Raw genomic sequence first — 18,564 nt, 5'->3', positions numbered from 1 at the left:
AAGGAGAAGTCATGAATAATAGGAAGTAGAAGTAATTTCTTTTATATTATTTATCAAGGAGGAAATAACTAGGTCTGACTCTTAATATAGGACCAGCCTACAACATACTAATAATTGATAAGATAGAATTATGAGTAATTTCAACTACTTTCTATATGACCTATAAGTTTTTATTCGCTACTATTTACGATTTTATCGAAAGATTATATACATGGTTAGTGGTATTGAAGTTTTTTTTTTTTTGCCAAGTAAGAGGACTATAGATTGCAGTAGAGGTGATCATGGGCCGGGCCGGGCCGGGTTTGGGCTGGGCCGCAGCCAAAAAAATCTGCTCATTGGTCGGGCATGGCCTAAATTCGGGCCGAATTTTTGTGTCCAAAGCCCGCTATTTCGGGCCGGGCTTAGCGAGCTTTTGCGGGCCAAAACGGGTCGGGCCAAAAAATAGACTAAAAAGTCGTTTTTAGCTTGCCCAAAGCCCGCCCAAAGACAAAAAAAAAAGACCGGGCCGGGTCGGGGCCGGGCCGCGGGCCGAAAAATTCTGCCCAAAACCCGGCCCAAAAACAGGCCGGGCCGGGCCAAAATGATCACCTCTAGATTGCAGCAAAACAGGTATACAACCTATGCCTAAGAAAACCAAGTCAAGTGATACCTTCTAGTAATGGCTCACCATAGTATTGATGGTTAAGATAGATCTTATTTTTCATTTCAAAGGTCACGTGTTCGATACCTTGCATTTACACATTTTTTTAAAGTGAGGAGAAATCATATATACTTCATTCCGATCCTTTTATATTATAGAACAATTAAATTTGGGATAAATTGGGAAATATCTCGAATATTTGGATTTTTGGTGACAATTTTGACAAACTGTTTGGTTCTAATCAAGATTGCCTAACAGCTACATATATACTCCATTCCGATTCTTTTTTTCTACTTATTCTTTCTTTTGTATTCAAATTAAAAAATAAACAGTATTGCACTTAATTCCGGCGGATCCAACCCATGTTGGATATGGGATTATTATTTTTTATAATTGGTATTCTCAAAATCTTCATTTTTCATTACTCCTAACCTGTAACCAAAAATATCAATTAATTATAAAAAAAATGTGTGCGGTAGATTGTGCAAATCTCATATTTAGTTAAAGCAAAAGAATGGAGTATCTGTTTACAAAAAGGTAAAAGTAAAAGTAAAGTCTATTAATTTTAATTTTATCTCATAACTAGTTAAACAAAAAGAATGCAGTTCCTGAATTCCACTTTAATTTTTTAGTGGACGGTACAAATATTAATTTTAGTAGGCTATCCTATTTAGTTGTAGCGCAACGTGTACTATTCATGCACTTTTAATCTCTAGATAATGTTATTAGGTCTGATCATCATGCCCTTCTATATAAGAACTAACCAATATAGCTTTCTTGACTTGCACATCATACAAACTCCTATATCCTCGCACATTTCAAAAAAAATCTATAGAGCATATTCATTATATTACTCCATTCATCCTCACATACTTATTACTAGCTGATAAAATGGATCCTAAATTAGGTGCTAATAATACACCAAGCATAGAAGTTGTAATTGATGATACACCAAATCCTAAGAGTATTAACAACAAAAATAAGGTCAGCCTACACGATCATTTTGTGTTCAACATATTAGGAAGTTTCCATGCAGGATACTTTAGGATAAGCCTAGGCTTATGCGCGCAAGTCTCGTTGTGGAAAGCTCTAGTTCGATTCACCCAAGACAGCCATGATCCTCATTTGCACCCTGTGCTACTTATGTTACCAACAATGGCCTCGACTCTACTATGGTCGATGGCCTTAATGGTCTTAATTTCGCTATCAATCTTCTATGCATTGAGGTGTTTATATCACTTCGACAAGGTGAAAGATGAGTTCTTACACCATGTAGGAGTAAACTATTTGTTTGCTCCTTGGATGTCATGTCTTTTCTTGCTTCAAACTTCACCGATTCTTGTTGTTCCTACTGGTAGTATTTACCAACAATTAACGTGGTGGATGCTAGTTTTACCTATTATTATGCTCGATATCAAGATATATGGGCAATGGTTTATAAAGGGGAAACGTTTTTTAGCCAAAGTGGCTAACCCAGCTTGTCAATTATCGGTGATTGCAAATTTGGTTGGTGCAAAGGCAGCAATATATATGGGATGGACGGAGATTGCGTTGTGTTTTTTTGCATTGGGTATGGCTCACTACTTGGTGTTGTTTGTCACTCTTTACCAAAGACATCCAGGGTGTAATGGTGTTTCAGTGAAATTAAGGCCTGTTTTTTTCTTGTTTATCGCGACGCCGAGCATGGGTAGCTTAGCATGGAGTTCAATCACCGGCGGAACGTTTGATGTTACATCAAAGATGCTCTTCTTTCTCTCTATATTTCTCTTCATGTCCCTGGTAAGTAAGCAGTATTATTTTCAATATCTTTTCTAGTTTAAGATTTTTTTTTTTTTTTCTAAAGGTAAGATAAAGTCGCTTGCAAGGGAGGGGAAAATTGGGGATCTCTCCTTGCAAGAGGTGAGACTCGATCACTTAACCTCTGGGATCGAAGGTGATGTCAATACCACTAGGCTATCACCTGCTGCTCTTTTTACGAGAATTTGCCCTTTGAGTCACCACACTTTAATTTTTGTACTCCGTTACGTACTAATATAAAGTAAACATATCAACTAAAAACTTTCTAAAAATTTGGAGTGATCTAATATTTAAGAGTAAGTACTAATGATCATAATGGTTATGGCAGGTTTGTAGGCCAACTCTATTCCAGAAATCTATGAGAAAGTTCAGCGTAGCGTGGTGGGAGTTCTCATTTCCTTTGACAATACTTGCCTTAGCTTCTATCGGATACGCGCAAGAGGTGAAGAGTGGCGTAGCACAAGCACTAGCTCTGGTCTTATCAATTATCTCAATGATGGTGTCTCTTTCTCTAATGGTCTTCAGCACAATCAAAATTAACAGCTTGTTCCTTCAGCCAAATCACAGTACTAAATAATGTGATAATGATGTAGTTACCACTCTTTTGTATGTAACGCGTATATTGCATATAACAAGTTTTAGTCACCGAAAAATTACATAAAAGTTATTTTTAAAATAATTATGTAGAAGTTAACTTTGTAATGGGTAGCTTTTATGTGATTAAAGGTCACTAAAACTTGTTGTATATAATAAACCTGTTTATATACAAGTTTTGTATGTTGCACTAATGGTTTGAAATTTTAATATTTATTTTTCTCTCAAAGAGGATAACGGCTCGAATGGATAATTAGCTTACACATCTACTTTAGCTATAGATAGTATTGTGATAGAATTATGATATGTATATTTCACATCTCTGAAGACAGATGACATTAATAAAGAAAATAATTCTACATGGTGCTTCATTGCTTCCTAATTCGTGTTAAGCAACAGTTCATTGGTTTCAAGAGAGAGAAACATAAGATGCAAACGCTCTTTAGTGTGAGAAAAAAGAAAAAAGAAAAAAGGGAAAAGTTTCGCATCCTTCCCCAAGAAAATCCTTCGCCTTCTCGTATCTGCTCCCCAAATTTGCCTTTTTTAATAGTAAATCCCTCTAAGAAAATTGCTTCTAATTAACAACGTCTTAGCAATCTATAGCCTCATTATTGCCTTTTTGTTAATTACTGCTCTAATTAACCTAAAATCGCCTATTTTCAAAAATTAGATCCTTCTTTCTCTTCCCTTAAGATCTCCCAGCAACAACGAACAATTCATTAAAGAAAAATCTGTAAAAAGTAATCATGACAATCGGAGGGTGAAGGAGGTCCATCCGACGACTAGTTTTGAGATTGGGCAAAATTATCATGATGACTTGCTTTTTTTGGGGATTAATTGTGTGTTCCTCTATATTATTTAGACCAAATTGCCCAACCAACGTCAAAGTTGCTATTTCTCTCAACTTTGCAGACCCAAATCCTTACCATGGAAGTTCCTAATCCTCTTGCCTCTTCGTTTTTTTTGTACGCATTTATCAAGATTTTTGTTTGTTTTAATTGTTTTAATTATAATTTCTTGAGATGCTTGGGTTGGTTTTTCTATCTCTCTCAATTCCCGGTTTTTCCAAGACTTCGACTCTTCTAAGACTCCAATTCTCCTTCTATTGCACCACTATAAAAGGAACCCCCTAACAATTTGCACTATCCCAACGTCGTAGCAAGCCAAGGTTCGCATACCGTGCACACTCCCTTCAAGACGGGTCGCCCGATCTCTCGTCCACCTCCTACGCATCCTAAAATTGAAACTATCCTCCAATGCATACAATGAAGTTATGTTTATCCCCCCCCCTACTCCTCCTTTCTGAAACGAAAATATTGCCACATCCAATGCTTTTGCCTCTCTTGTTGAATTTCAGATCAACAACCTAGATAATGTTCAATTGAACCCTCCTTCTTTCAGCCATATCCATGACACGGAGTGCCTCAATATGGAGAAAGCATACTATAGAATTGAATGGGATTTCCTTTGGCAAACCCTACAAGCGTTTGGTTTTCCTCATTCATGGATCCAATGGATTAAAGAATGCGTCACTAACGTTTTCTATTCCATAAAAGTGAATGGTCAACCATTTATGTGGTTTAGACCTTCTAGAGGCCTCCGTTAGGGTCATCTTCTTTCCCCGTATCTTTTTATTCTGTGCATGGAAGTGTTTGTCCAAAAGTTAAATATTTCAAGCCAAAATGGATATTGTGGTATTGGGTTCAAACTTCAACCTCGAACAACTAATACCCCATGCATTCTTTTCGCATATGATAATTTACTCTTCTATAGGGCCACCTAGTCGGCTTGTAGAAACCTCAAATCAGTCTTGGATAATTTATGTAACCTTTTTGGTCAACTTATAAACTTTCACAAATCCTCCGTTGTTTTCTCCAAACAAGTCTCCAATAATAGGAAAATATCCTTGGCCAGGCAATTCAATATGACCCCTAATACTTCCTTAGGATGATATTTGGGTGTTTTCTTCAGCTCTTTTCACCTTACTAAAGCTGATTTTAAATTAGTCCTTCAAAAAACGGAGCAAAGAATAAACCAATGAGAATCATGCTTCCTCTCCAAAGTTGGTCGCCTAACCCTCATTCAATCTAATCTTGAGGCCCTTCCATCCTATATTTGTGCATCAAATTTGCTACCAACAAATTTAACTTCTTCCATTGACTCCATTCAGAGAATTTTTTTTTGGAGGGAGTCAAAAGATAAAAATTATATTCCACTTGTTTCGTGGGACATAATTTGTACCTCGAAATCTCAAGGGGGTATGGGTTTGACAAAAACTCTTCCCCACAGAGCTTTTCTAGCAAAATTGGGCTAGAAAATCCTTAGGAAACCTTCAAATTTATGGGTCAGATTAATTACTGTCAAATACCTTAATCGAACATACATCCTCTTTAATTATAAAACCAAACCACATGATTCTTCCATTTGGAAAAAGATAATGCTACAAAGAAACTTCCTCACCTAAGGCATTAAATGGAAAATTGGAGATGGATCCCATATCCTTTTTTGGCTTCATAATTGGTGTTCTGATGAAAACCTTATTACCACTCTAAAGCTCACAGAGGATCACACCTCTCTCTGGGTTAAAGACTTTATTCTTCCTAATAGAACATGGGACGACTTTACAAAACTCTGGTCCTTTTCGCGAGATCATCTTGTCAAAATTATAAAAGGTATTCCAATTCTCATATCACCCATTCAAGATGAACCTTATGGGATCCCAATTATTCTGGTGATTTCTCTATTAAATCAGTAACCTGGTTAGCCCATAATCTTCTCTCCAACCTCCCTAAATGGGAGTTCCATTAGATTTGAAAATTGGATATCCCTCTAAAACTAAAGTTCTTCTTATGGCAAATCTGTCACAACAGTTTAGGGGTAAAAGCTACTCTAGCCAGTCGGAAAATTATTCCTCTTAATATTTGTGTTATCTGCAATACTCATCAGAAACTCTAGATCAACTCTACTCTTTATGGTAGCTTCCGGAACTCAATCGGTGGTTTCCTAACCACTGCCATCTCATACCAATTCATGTAATGCTCAATAATATTAAAAATGACAAATCGAAAAGAAATAGTAAGTTTATCTTCCTCCTATGGAGTATTTGTAAAGAGAAAAACGAAATCATTTTTCGTCATAATCCCCTCAGCATTCACTGCATTATCCAAAAAGAAAAATTCTTATTTAGAGAATCGTATTCCGATTTCTTACCATTCTCATTTCCACCACCCTACCATTTCTTCACCTTCCACTATTCTTGTCCCTTGGGAGCCCACCCAGCTCTCCATTTCAACAATTGGAATATAAAAGCACGTCGACCGAGAGGCAAATAGAGCGGCAGATTGGGTAGCTAATGGAGTCATCTCATTGATGCTTCTTTTGTTATAGATGATTGTACTAGTTCAACTCTTTCTTCCATCTTGTAATAGATAATAAGGCGAGAGCTCCCATAGTACGGAAAGTCTCCTAACCTTTTTTCTCCTTACCGTTATAAAAAAAAATTATCTCTAAAAATTCAAGTACTGCCAATAAGTAATTCCATGTCATAAGTCATAATTCCTCTGTATACCTCACAATATATTTAAGTAAGATCGTGATTTTTTTTTTGAAGGGTAATGAAACGACTTTAGACCAATGATTTATGATAACATACATATTTTTACAAAATAGTTATAAGACCCATATTCTTAAAAACAACGGAGAATGGACAAATTTATCTTCCAATAGAGCCGCACTAGTAGAGTGATGTTGAACTTGTGATTTCAAATAAACTCCCAAGTTCCAAGTTCTACCTTCTACCATAGATAAGAACTAGAATCCACCTTACTTCAATTTGTAGTATCTATTGTATTTTTATGTTTCATATTAGCTACTTTCCCTTATGTGTTTTAGGGCTTATATTTAGATCACTTTCAAAGGGTAATGATCTATATAATTAGATGCTTCTGGTTTATCAACTGATCAAATCTTTTAAGTTGATGGATATTGAGAATTACCTTAAAATGTACACTATTTGAATCATCTAAAATTCTAATTATTCAATTGAACTAATCTTTGTCATCACACAACTAAAGAACTAATATTAGCATTAATATAATAACATTATTTGTTTTTATAAGAACTTTTTATTGTCAAAGTCAAATTCAATTATTAAAATCAAAAGTCAAAAAAATAATGTTGTCGAAGAAAAAACAAATGTTGCATGCGGACTTGGGCTTTGAACCAGTACAAGTACAACCAAAGCAAACATCTACTTACCTTAAAATGTACACTCTTTTGATCATCTATAATTCTAATTATTCAACTAAACTAATCCTTGTCAAATCACACAACTAATTGAAAAACTAATATGAGCATTAATATAAACAATATTGTTATTTGTTTATAAAAACTTTCCGCTGAAATAAAAAGGTAAAGTCAGAGTATTTACAGTCAAAAGTCAAACAAATAATTTATTGTATGAGCTTTCATTGCTTTCATATTTCAAAATAAGGAAGCATTTATACCTTTCTTTTCAAAGTAACAGTACAAGAAGGAAGAGGAAACAAGGATAAGAGGAGGGAAGAAGACCAAGTGATAATAAGGGAAGAGGAAGGAACGCCTATCAATTGTTGTTGGAACATGTCGAGGTTTAAGATAGCTATACGTTAACAAATAATTTGGGACAGAGAGAGTATTAGGAACCAACCATCAAAATAAATTGATAGTCGTTTTGAGTTTGAATTTCGAAGTTTAATTTAACTCTAACTCAATTAAAACCACAATTAAAACTTGCTAATTTTATATTAACTTTAGATTGCTTAAATTTCATCACCTTGAAAAGATCAAAGCTTATAACCATTGAAAATAAATCAAGTAATTAATGGTGTAGACTTTGATCAATACTCTCCCCCTCAAAAAAACAAGAAGTCATGATTAAATATTCCAATGAAGAAAAACAACAAACATTGTGTGTGGATATGGGCTTTAAGTACAATTACACGTAAGTACACCCACAAAACATATACCAATACCAATGAACATATACTAACAGAGATGTATACATATGTTCATTTGGCTTGTTATTCATATACATTTACCTTTTTAATTATGTACATATACGCATTTTTCTCACCATACGAACGTGTACATCAGGTACGAATTGCAAAAATGAGCTTTGAACAAGTACACCAAGATCAAACGTCACTACACCCACCTAGGTTAGTAGAACAAAAAGTAATTAACAATCAACCAGCCCAACAACGTTGTCATTTTCCTTCTCTATCAAAACTAAAAAATTCAACCAAATCTTCAATTTTCCCAATTAACAAATCCAAGTCAAAAGTCAAAACTCAACTTAGATACAACTAGATTAGCCGTAAATCCAGTAGTAGTAAACATAACACCACCAAAAACCCAACAAAACAAACCCAGATTATTCGGCTTTCTTCTCTTTACTCTCTCCTTCAATCAGTCCACATTATTCTGTAACACACATACAGCTTAACAATGGTGAAACTATCAGTAATTCTTTACATAACCATCGCAATATCCGTCATTTTCTTCCTCTCTCGCTCACCAAACCTCAACAATTCTCACCATCAAACAACCTCATCATTCCAACGAAACAACCACCGCCGACTAAAACTCCGGTCAAATTTCACCTTCACATCACAAGACCACCTCGAGCACCCAGACCCACAACTCCAATTCCGGCACCACCACCATGACGCGGTTGCATTCGATCCAGTTGTAGCGGAGATTGAGCGACACCGCGAAGATAAAGAGTGGGAGCGCATGTACTTCGAGGAACACCACCAAGAGATCGCCGGCATTGCGCACCATGAAGAGGAGAGAGAAAATCATGCGGAGGGGTATGAGAAGCAACCAGAGTGGGAGGATTTTATGGATGCGGAGGATTATTTGAATGATGAAGAGAAATTTAATGTTACTAATAGATTGTTGGTTTTGTTTCCTAAGATTGATGTTGACCCCATTGATGGGTATGTTACTGAGAATGAGTTGATTGAGTGGAATTTACAGCAGACGGAGAGAGAAGTTTTGCATAGGACTCAAAGGGAAATGGAAGTTCATGATAAGAATCGTGATGGGTTTGTTTCGTTTTCTGAGTATGATCCTCCTAGTTGGGTTAAATCTGCAGGTTTGTGTTTTTTTTAAGATCTTTCTTTCGAAGTATTAGAATTTCATTATGTTATAGTTCACCTCTTTTTTTTTAATTGAATGATCTCTATTTGCTGGGATTTTAGTGAAGTTGATTAGGGTTTTCAGAGTTTGTGGATGCTCGTTTAGCTTAGTTGGTTAAGTTTTGTAGGGTGGTACTGGTAAGCAAGACTCGATATTGAATCTCGTTTACATCATTGCGCTTAGTCTCACATTACACAATATAAAAAAGAAGAGATGTTTTATGATTTTTGTTTAGGTTTTTGGTAGTAGGTTATAATCTTATTACCCAGGATCAAGTTAGTCATTGTAGTCAATGGATGATGAATATTGTGATTGATTTCACTCAGAAACCTTAGACATTGTGGAACTAAGATGCATTTTTCCTGTGGTGGACTTGAATTTGGGTCTAGGGTTTGGTAGCTTATCTTGAGTTGAAAGTTTGGAGGATAATGGGGGTTCCAAGAGCTCAAGTGTGGAGCTTGAGTTGTTGATCAGCTGTTTTTTTGTCAACTATAGCTGTCAATTTTCATGGTAGGATAAGTTTTAACCTTTCCTGGTTGAATATCTCTTATTCGATATAAATTTTCACTCAAACCTTAGACATTGTGGAACTAAAATGCATTTTTCCATTGGATCTCTTTGATTGATGTTTCTAGAATTATGGGAAAGGAGGATTTTTTTTTTTTTTTTTACCATCTTTTTCTCTATGAGTAATTGCTCCTTTCCGTATTTGTTTCTTTTTTCCCCCTTGAGCAGCACTTTTCAGTGAGCATATTATCATCAATGCAAACAAGTGTGTGTAGCAAGTTGGTAATGAGGTGTTTGGTAGGCAGTAACAAGGTATGAACAACCTCAAGGTGCACTGACGTGATAAGGATCCTACTGCGCTTAGGTGTGCTTCATTGACGTGAGACGCAATAAGGAAAGTTAAAAATAACTGATGTATAATGACATTGTGCACCGTAGGTGAGCTTCAGCGCGCACTGAGTGCGCCTCTTTGAAATTGCCTTGCCTAGCGCACAAAAAACACTTGTATCTCAACCGCCTTGCGCCTCATCCCCTAGACGCACTTGCTGTATACAAAGGAACAAAATGAGATCGCACTTCACAGATGAAACCGTTTCTCCTCCTTTCTCTCTATCTGTTACATTCCTAGCACCTCTATCTCTCTACTTAAAAACTTACCAAGTCAGCCTTTCTCTTAGGTAACAGTGAATTTTCTACACTTCCCCTTGTCCTGTGTCTTGCATATGTCAGGATGATGGTTAACTTTCATGGAGTCATTGCAAGCTGCAATTGTCTATTTGGTTTTGTTTTGAAATTTTTACATTGGGTAATTTATCATATCCGGAACATCTGATTCCAGTTTCCATTAGACTCCTCATCACATCTTTTGTCATATATTTAGGTGCTAATGCTACCATATCTATTATGAGGCTGCCTTGTCACTAATAATATGAAACTCATGCAGATAATAATACCTTTGGATATGAAATGGGTTGGTGGAGAGAGGAGCACTTCAATGCTTCTGACGTGAATGGAGATGGTCTCCTGAATATTACAGAGTTCAAGGAGTAAGCTCCCATCTGTCAGATACTCTTGTTTGGCACTTCTGTTTCGTAATACATACCCTAATACATTATCTTTGTATTTAACAGCTTCTTGCACCCTGCTGATACCAAGAACCCAAAGCTACATCAGTGGTTGTGCAAGGAGGAAATTCGGTATGCTGAACAACTTTTTCTACTGAAACTTGCAAACTTTTTTTATATATTTTCATTTGTCTTATTCTTATGTGATTTGAAGCTATTCACTTTCTTCTTTCCATATTAACTTGCTTACTATATCCAATGTTAGTTTTGTGCTGTGATGATGCGTACATAAAAACTCTTCACTGATAAGGTGCCTTTTAAACATTTTTCCAGCTTTACATTTGATATGTAAACTTTTAAACACGTAATGAAGTTTGTTCTCGTGCCATGCTAAGTAGATCTTTCCTGAAAGACATTGTTGTTTTGTCTTGCGTCTGCAAGAGATATGCCTAACGATTGTCCATTTACGAAGATGCAATTGCTGACCTAGATGCTAGAATTTGTAGTCTTGCTTTATATAATTTTGATGTGATATTATGTTGGTTTACTTATTCCAATTTTGTTGTGAAATTTGAAGATAACTCTTTTTAGGTTTGTGGAACTTCTAAGAGATTCCAGAATTTGGGAACTTCAGAATCTGAGTTGTTAGACAAAGAGGGAGTGTTGAAATATCTTTGGTATATTCTTTTCCCTTAAAGAGCAATGAAAAGAAAAAGATGGAGATGAAGAAAGTGATGATAATTATCACTTCACAATTTTGCCAGTTCTGATAGATGTATTGCTGATTTCTTAATTTATAATACTAATTTCACAAGTCACAACTGGTAAATCTAAATGTCTATATGAGTGATCTCTGCATAGGGAATTCAAGATATATTTCATTGAAAATGGACTTAGGTCTAGGCCGAATACACATAATGAGCTGAAAGTCTGGATACCTATTACTGGTGAACCTCAAAGCACATAGTGGACTAGCAAGAAGAGTCAAAAGCCACCCAACAAGATTTACCAATATGAAGGTATCACCCTACTCTAATATGCCTCTAATAATTCTAGACTTGCACACACTTTACCCATCACGGGCAAGGAGGCTTGAACCTCATATAGCCAGAGAGACGAAAAAAATTAAGCCTCGTTTTGTGTATAAAAGTTTGTCTTGTTTGTGGACATTTCGGTGAACGTTTGGATATTGCATTCAGGTTCTAATCTTTTCACTATGAGGTTGGAATTACACGTCAAACTATGCTTTTTGGTTGGATTAGCTTTGTAGTTTCTTGGGTAAGCTCTTCGTTGGAATGGCTGTTTTTTGTGGAGTAATATAGAAAAAGAACATTGTCATTGGTGCAAACTGTTGCTGGGCTCCTGGACTACTTCCCTACAATGAAATTGGTTTTAGATCAGAGATTAACCTTTGAAAACATCTGATTTGAAGTATGAATGAAAACATAGTGGTCTTGATTACTAAGGAGGAAGGAGTCGCCTGCCTTGTTGATTTCTTTGTAGATTGATAGTGGTGGCTGTAGAGTAGGGATGACAATGGATCGGCTTGGAATGGTTTTTCCAAACCCCATATTAGATCCACCTATGTTCGAACTTGAATCTTTTAAATCGAATTTGGATGGGTCAGATTTGAGTTGATCTGGACTGTACTAGCATTGGAGATCACAAATATTGTAGTGTTAGAGGAAAAGCATTATACTATATTTACTTGATGTTAGATAATGGAAACATCATCATCCTGTTTAAATGTAATTCTAGTCTCTCGGTTTGATGAGGTTTGAGTCAGATTTTGTAAGCTCCACCTTCTATAGAATTTGGATTGGATCTTTTTCAGATCTAGTCGGGTTCAGGCAGATTTTGATTTAATTGTCATCCATACTTGAGAGATAGGAGATGAGAAAGGATATTAGAATTGGAAAAGGATGTTTGTTGACAGTGGGAGAGTAGTGATACATCCATATAAGAGATGACAAATCTTTCACCATCTCACCCCTTTTTTTTTTTTTGGTGAACTTAGGATACCATTAATTAAGAGTTTATGGCAAAGAGCCGATTACAATCCGTAGCTAGTAAGTTCTTACAGTAATTAGGGGGATGGGGAAGATTCCTAATTACATTAAAGTCTTCCAAAATGTTAATACATTCCTTCGCCAACTTGTCTGCAACTTGGTTGTCCTCTCTTTTAACGAATACGATCTTCATCTCCTGGAAATACAGCCGAAGCTCCCTGCATTGAATAACAATGTCACTATGTAAATCGTCAAAATCCAGCTCCATATTGATTGTTTGCACTGCCCTTTGGCAGTCCGTGCGTAGAATTATGTATGGCAAGTTTCTACAGCTCGCTTCCTGCAGTGCATTCCGAACCGCCAGCAGCTCCGCATGATATGGATCAAGAGCATAGCACGCAGCCTGTATGCCCACAATCCACTGACCCTGGCTTGTTCTAAAAACTCCTGCAATACCTGCCTTAGTTTGAAGGTTAATAAATGAAGCATCAATATATGACAATCCTTGATGATTTTGTCATGTATATTTTTTTGTGTCTTAAGGGGTGAGATGGTCATGTTACCATCTCACCCCTTAAGACACAAAAAAATATACATGACAAAATCATCAAGGATTGTCATATATCAAAATCTGGGCTGGGATTTGTAGTAGGCTCTACTCTAAATGACAAAATCATTAACTCCTCCCTATAATTTTTTTCACATGTGAGAGGACAATTATTAAAATCTGGGCTGGGATTGCATTGCACTGCTTCTATTATTTGCTTCTACTTCTGCTCGCATGACGATCCCAGGGCAACAAGCATGGGATAAATACAAGTTGATTCAGTGTCAAACTGATACTTACACTAAAAGACTTCTGTTTGGGGTGGATGAATGTGATGGACTTGCACTTAGAGGATATGGTATTAATCTTGGAGTCTAACATGAATATGTTCTTCTGATATGTTAAAAATGTATATGTTCTTTACTTGAAATTGAGGTGCTGATGTGAGGATCAGCTGTGTGTTTATAACTGTGGTCTATTCATGATGGTTTATGTGGTATTGTGGTGCTTTTAATTTTAGTCTTTTATATGATTTATTTGGGGAAAACGATTTTTAACTGGTTCTAGATTTGCCATAATGATTTTATGGCTTGATGCTGATCTCTCTGATCTTGTGTTGTCCTCTTTTCTGTTTTATTCCATCTTTTAGGGAAAGGGACACAGATAAAGATGGCAAGGTCAATTTCAATGAATTTTTTCATGGACTTTTCGATTTGGTGAGGAACTATGAAGAAGAAGGACATGGGCACAATTCTACACATCATACAGATGATTCTATTGAAACTCCTGCTGCTAGGAAACTGTTCAACGAGCTTGACAAAGATGGCGATGGGTATTTCTCAAAGTTCTTTAAAAATTTTAATACGTTCTGGACTCCTCTTTCCCTCATTCCTGCAAAAATATGAGTTATTAGTGCCATTGGGTGGGGCTTCAATTTTAAATTTTAGTAAATCTTTCTGGTCTAACATGAAAACATGATTGTATTTGTTGCTTATAGGTTATTGACAGAGACAGAGTTGTTACCTATTATTGATAAGCTTCATCCTTCAGAACGGCATTATGCCAAACAGCAGGCAGATTACATCATATCCCAGGTACATCCTTTGACTAACTGCTGATACATTATGTTCAAATTGTGTCTAGAAATTAGTCTTATTTGGCAAGAGCTTTGATATAGATCTTAAAGACCTGGTCTCTGAAGTAATATCATAAATGCACACCTAATCATGTGGCCATAGCTTTGTTTCAATAGCTTACAGTTCGACCTACAATGACTTGTATTTGCTGAAAATGAGGTATGCTGTATCATATTGAGCAATGAATATATGCTTAAAATGAGGTATGCTTTATCATATTGAGCTACTTTAATGTTAGGTTGGTAACTGATAACTGATATTTGACTTGATGACTTATCATTGTGGTGTGGCTGGTTGATGTTAGTATTACTGTCTTGGCTAAAAAGATTAGAGCATGAATTTTCTCAATGTAACTCGCAGCTAATTTGGGTAAGTCTCATCAGTTCTCCAACTGTCAAGTTTACTTTCAGAAGACCATATCTGTTGCTTTCTTTGCCAGAAGACACTGGTAATCTTGGTTGGGGCAGACCGCAGAAGTATGGCTACAAGCTACTCCCTCCGCTATTTTAACGGGAACATTTTGTCATTTAGGGTTGTTTTTTTTCAATTGCGATATTTCACGGTTTCACCCTTTTTCATATATCATGAAATAAATGTTCGGGTTGCCCCATTATCTCTCTTTATACTCTTGGCTTTTTTCCTTACTTTTACTCCCCCTCTCTACCTTTTGCACTTATTTTTGATTAAAATACAACGGAGGTAGTAAATACATCTAAAGAGAGGATGTTATTGTCTGTCGGACTATTATTGGATTACCTGACTCATTAGCAGGGAATTAAAACTCTCCCGTTCCGTTACAGAACGGCCGTTCTGTAACGGATTTTGGATTTGCCGTTCCGCGAAATCCCGTTACGGAACGCCATAATAAAATTCACATACTTCTCGCCGCGTTGTCCGTTCCGTAACGCGAACTCGCCGCGTTAGAACGCTTTTATCCCCGTTACATCCGTTTTTTTCAAACATTGGCCAAATTCTTTCTATGATTTAATTATATAGTTGATGAAACATGATATTCTATTAGATTTGATTATATTATGTTGTAATAATGCTTCATAAACTAAAAAATGAAATAAAGTTGAAATATAGTTATGTGAATTTTTTAAAAAAATTCACGCCGCGTCGGCCGCGAAACGTTCTATTTGCCCGTTACAAGCCGTTCCCGCGACAACGTGACCGTTCCCGCGACCGCGACCGCGATCGCGTTTTTTTTCCCTGCTCATTAGTGTCTAGTAGAGTAGTAGTTTAGTATTCAGGGCTTCTCATCAACTTATTGCTTCCTCAACTTCCAACATTTTACATATGACCCTTTGGTAAGCAGCAATTAAGATTGGCAATTGTAATGCATTTGTCGAAATTTGTAGAAGAATTATCAGGGTTGGAACAAGAAAATTAGTTTTTTTTTGGGAAGGGGGACCAAAAATTTCATTGTAATGCATTTGTCGAAATTTGTAGAAGAATTATCAGGGTTGGAACAAGAAAATTTGTCAAAACATCTATATTCTTTCAAAAACTTCATTAACCATTCATTACCTCTTGGGAAGGTGGTATTGCGTCATAATGGAAATATATGAAGACAAACACGGGGATAGAGTTTCATTTCTATGGGCATTATGAAATTGTCTTACAAATTACACTAAAATGCATTACGATCACCACCAGTTACCACCGGCCATTAAATCTTGTTATAATTCACCTTTCCTAAATCTGTTTTGAAACTTACTGGACTTTGCTAAAGTCTTCTAAATTTTTAAATCCTTTTGTTGAGGAATAGTGTTGACTCTTTTGTTTGTTTTAGGAGTTGCGGAGCTTACTCACCTCTTACTTAAACACTTCCAATGGGCCTTCTTTTTTGTGCAATACATTTCAAATGTTGCTGCTAAAACATGCACGTACCAAAAAGTTTGTTATATATTGATGTAGTTGATTGCTACCGTCATCAACTTGTTTTGAGGGAGTTTTCTTTCCTTTCCCATTGCAGGGGTTGGGCCAATAAGGATTTTGCATGTTTAGCCTTGTAGTCCTTTTTTTTTTTTTCATTTTTCCTGGCTGTAAACGTACATCTCCTTATCCGTCATCAAGTACCCAGCTACTCACCTGCCTTACTGTATGCCATTGGCAGTTCTAATATTAATTTTTCTGGTATCTCAGGCTGATACAAATAAAGACGGGCGCCTTTCTCTGGCTGAGATGATTGAGAATCCCTATGTTTTCTACAGTACTATATTCAGTGATGAAGACGACTATGACTACCATGATGAGCTTCGTTGATTTTGCAGTAGGTATTGAGGTATTCAGGCATGATGCTGGGTTGAAGCAACTGAAGCCATCTAATAGTATGTTAATTCCTTGAACTGACGGTCGTTTCTTTCTCTCCGTGCAGAATGATTGCGGGATGAAAATTTTCTCTCAAATTTTCAAGTAACAGTTGCAATTTGTTGTAGAGTTAGTCAAATTTTTGGTGCGCCTCCGTTGCTCCTTTACCATCGTGATTTTGTGCATGTTAGAATGTAAAATTGGAATGTATCGGCTAATGATATGCCTCTTTTTTGCAGATTGTGAATCTCAGGCTGCGATAGGAACTTTGTTATTGGTTAAATGACATCAAGAACTTGACTTTCAAGCAGTGACATAGTTTATGGACCTTTGTAGTTTCACTCTCCTTATTTCACGTATTTGTAGTTATACTAGTAATTTGGTTTGTTAATAGCTGTATGATAGGAAACAACAATCACAGCCACCTATAAACGGGCCATATAGTTCAAAATAGATGTATTACGATGAAAGGGGTTTAAGTTTTGGCTTCATGCCAATCAATATAAATGTAACCCAATCAAACATCAGTATACCTAGTAGGTTTATTTATATTTCATCAGTTATGCATGAATTTTGTATGGTGATAAATTTGCAGCCTAAAGTAATAGGGGATTTCGTCAGAAATTAACAAATTTTTTTTGTGAAATGTTACCTAACAAAATACTGTTGTAAGAACCTATTCCATAAAACGTTTTATGTTGTGAAGCACTACCTTATGTTGGAAAGTGGGAGCTTGACTAGTTTTTCGGTATTACCCCGATGATTAACCCGTCAAATTCTTGCATAAGGTAGTGATTCACAATTAGGGTTGGCAATGATGCGAGTCGAGTTCGAGTTTGACTAAACTCGAACTCGAAAACTCATACTCAAACTCGATTCGACTCGAAAACTCGCGAGTTTCAAATTTTCAAGCTCGAACTCAAACTCGAAACCTAAGCTCGAGCTCGAACTAGAACTCATTTCAAGCTCGAACTCGAACTCGTTTCCAACTCGAACTCGTTTCCAACCCGAACTCGTTTCAAGCTCGAACTCGAACTCGTTTCAAGCTTTTTGGTCATTTGATATAGTTCTATTTTTTATAGAAGAAATTTACTTTGTTTTTGGTCATTTTATACACTTTTTTTCATTTTTTTTTGAAAATAAAAGTACAAGTATTTTTTATAGAAAAAAATAAAGTTAAAATTTCTTAAAAAATTAAAAGTATATATATATAAAATTTTATCGAGTATCTCACGAGTTTCTCGAGTCAAGTATTGAGTTGCTCGACTTGACTCGTTAACCTGTCGAGTCGAGTTCGAGCTCAAGTCGAGCTCACCGGAGTCGAGCTTTGACCGAGTCGAGTTCAAGTAGCTCACGAGCTGTCTCAACTCATTGTCAGCCCTATTCACAACCCGAAACATATTTTGACAAAATTATTTGTATTACATAGTTTTTAGACAAAAAATTATTTTGTGAGAGAGTTTCTAACAAAGTTTCTTCAATATTATTTATGTCTTCTCACATGAGACCAATAATTTTTTGTTCTGTATATTAGTATGTTATTGTAGCTCTTAGCTATTACGATAAAAATTTCCTTATACCAGCAAAATTGGTATGATTATAAATACAAATTTTTATTTCCGGTATATGCATTATTTGCATTTATTATTAACATTTCTGATAATAATAAAGGATGTCTTGATCTAGTGGTTAAGATTGATGTGTTGTGAACGATAGGTCATAAGTTCAGATCCCCCTCTATATCAGATACTTCCTTCGTTTCAATTTAATCGTG

General features: G+C 36.1%; 2 protein-coding genes across 5 annotated transcripts; both read left to right on the top strand.

The window, feature by feature from the left end:
- Nucleotides 1–1,294: 1,294 nt before the first annotated feature.
- On the top strand, nt 1,295–3,380 carry LOC104902537 (S-type anion channel SLAH1). 2 transcript variants are annotated; one of them, XR_007269646.2, is made up of 2 exons: nt 1,295–2,539; nt 2,766–2,903. XR_007269646.2 is itself a non-coding variant. In XM_010690339.3 (2 exons), exons 1-2 carry the CDS (start codon nt 1,532–1,534, stop codon nt 3,012–3,014), a joined length of 1,137 nt encoding a protein of 378 aa, XP_010688641.1. In that variant the 5' UTR covers nt 1,307–1,531; the 3' UTR covers nt 3,015–3,380. The 2 variants fall into 2 exon arrangements, 1 of the variants encoding a protein (XP_010688641.1); XM_010690339.3 differs by having other exon boundaries at nt 1,307–2,419; nt 2,766–3,380.
- Nucleotides 3,381–8,326: 4,946 nt separating this feature from the next.
- Nucleotides 8,327–17,378, top strand: LOC104902536 (uncharacterized). 3 transcript variants are annotated; one of them, XM_010690337.4, is made up of 8 exons: nt 8,327–9,170; nt 10,665–10,767; nt 10,852–10,917; nt 13,991–14,173; nt 14,339–14,435; nt 16,626–16,752; nt 16,858–16,935; nt 17,030–17,378. In XM_010690337.4, exons 1-6 carry the CDS (start codon nt 8,519–8,521, stop codon nt 16,743–16,745), a joined length of 1,221 nt encoding a protein of 406 aa, XP_010688639.1. In that variant the 5' UTR covers nt 8,327–8,518; the 3' UTR covers nt 16,746–16,752; nt 16,858–16,935; nt 17,030–17,378. The 3 variants fall into 3 exon arrangements, with proteins under 3 accessions (XP_010688639.1, XP_010688640.1, XP_010688637.1); XM_010690338.4 differs by having other exon boundaries at nt 16,626–16,756; XM_010690335.4 differs by having other exon boundaries at nt 8,328–9,170; nt 16,626–16,764.
- The last annotated feature ends 1,186 nt before the right edge of the window (nt 17,379–18,564 follow it).

Source organism: Beta vulgaris, chromosome 9 (assembly GCF_026745355.1).
Source record: "Beta vulgaris subsp. vulgaris cultivar EL10 chromosome 9, EL10.2, whole genome shotgun sequence".
Classification (NCBI taxonomy): Eukaryota; Viridiplantae; Streptophyta; class Magnoliopsida; order Caryophyllales; family Amaranthaceae; genus Beta; species Beta vulgaris.
Note: the sequence above shows the minus strand (reverse complement) of the source record. Positions and strands in the feature narration are given on the sequence as shown.

Coding starts and splice junctions, on each gene's coding strand:
- LOC104902537 (XM_010690339.3), top strand. CDS start 1,532: ATGGATCCTAAATTAGGTGCTAATAATACACCAAGCATAGAAGTTGTA. Junction 2,420..2,765: donor TATTTCTCTTCATGTCCCTG/GTAAGTAAGCAG, acceptor TGGTTATGGCAG/GTTTGTAGGCCAACTCTATT.
- LOC104902536 (XM_010690337.4), top strand. CDS start 8,519: ATGGTGAAACTATCAGTAATTCTTTACATAACCATCGCAATATCCGTC. Junction 9,171..10,664: donor TAGTTGGGTTAAATCTGCAG/GTTTGTGTTTTT, acceptor AAACTCATGCAG/ATAATAATACCTTTGGATAT. Junction 10,918..13,990: donor TTGTGCAAGGAGGAAATTCG/GTATGCTGAACA, acceptor TCCATCTTTTAG/GGAAAGGGACACAGATAAAG.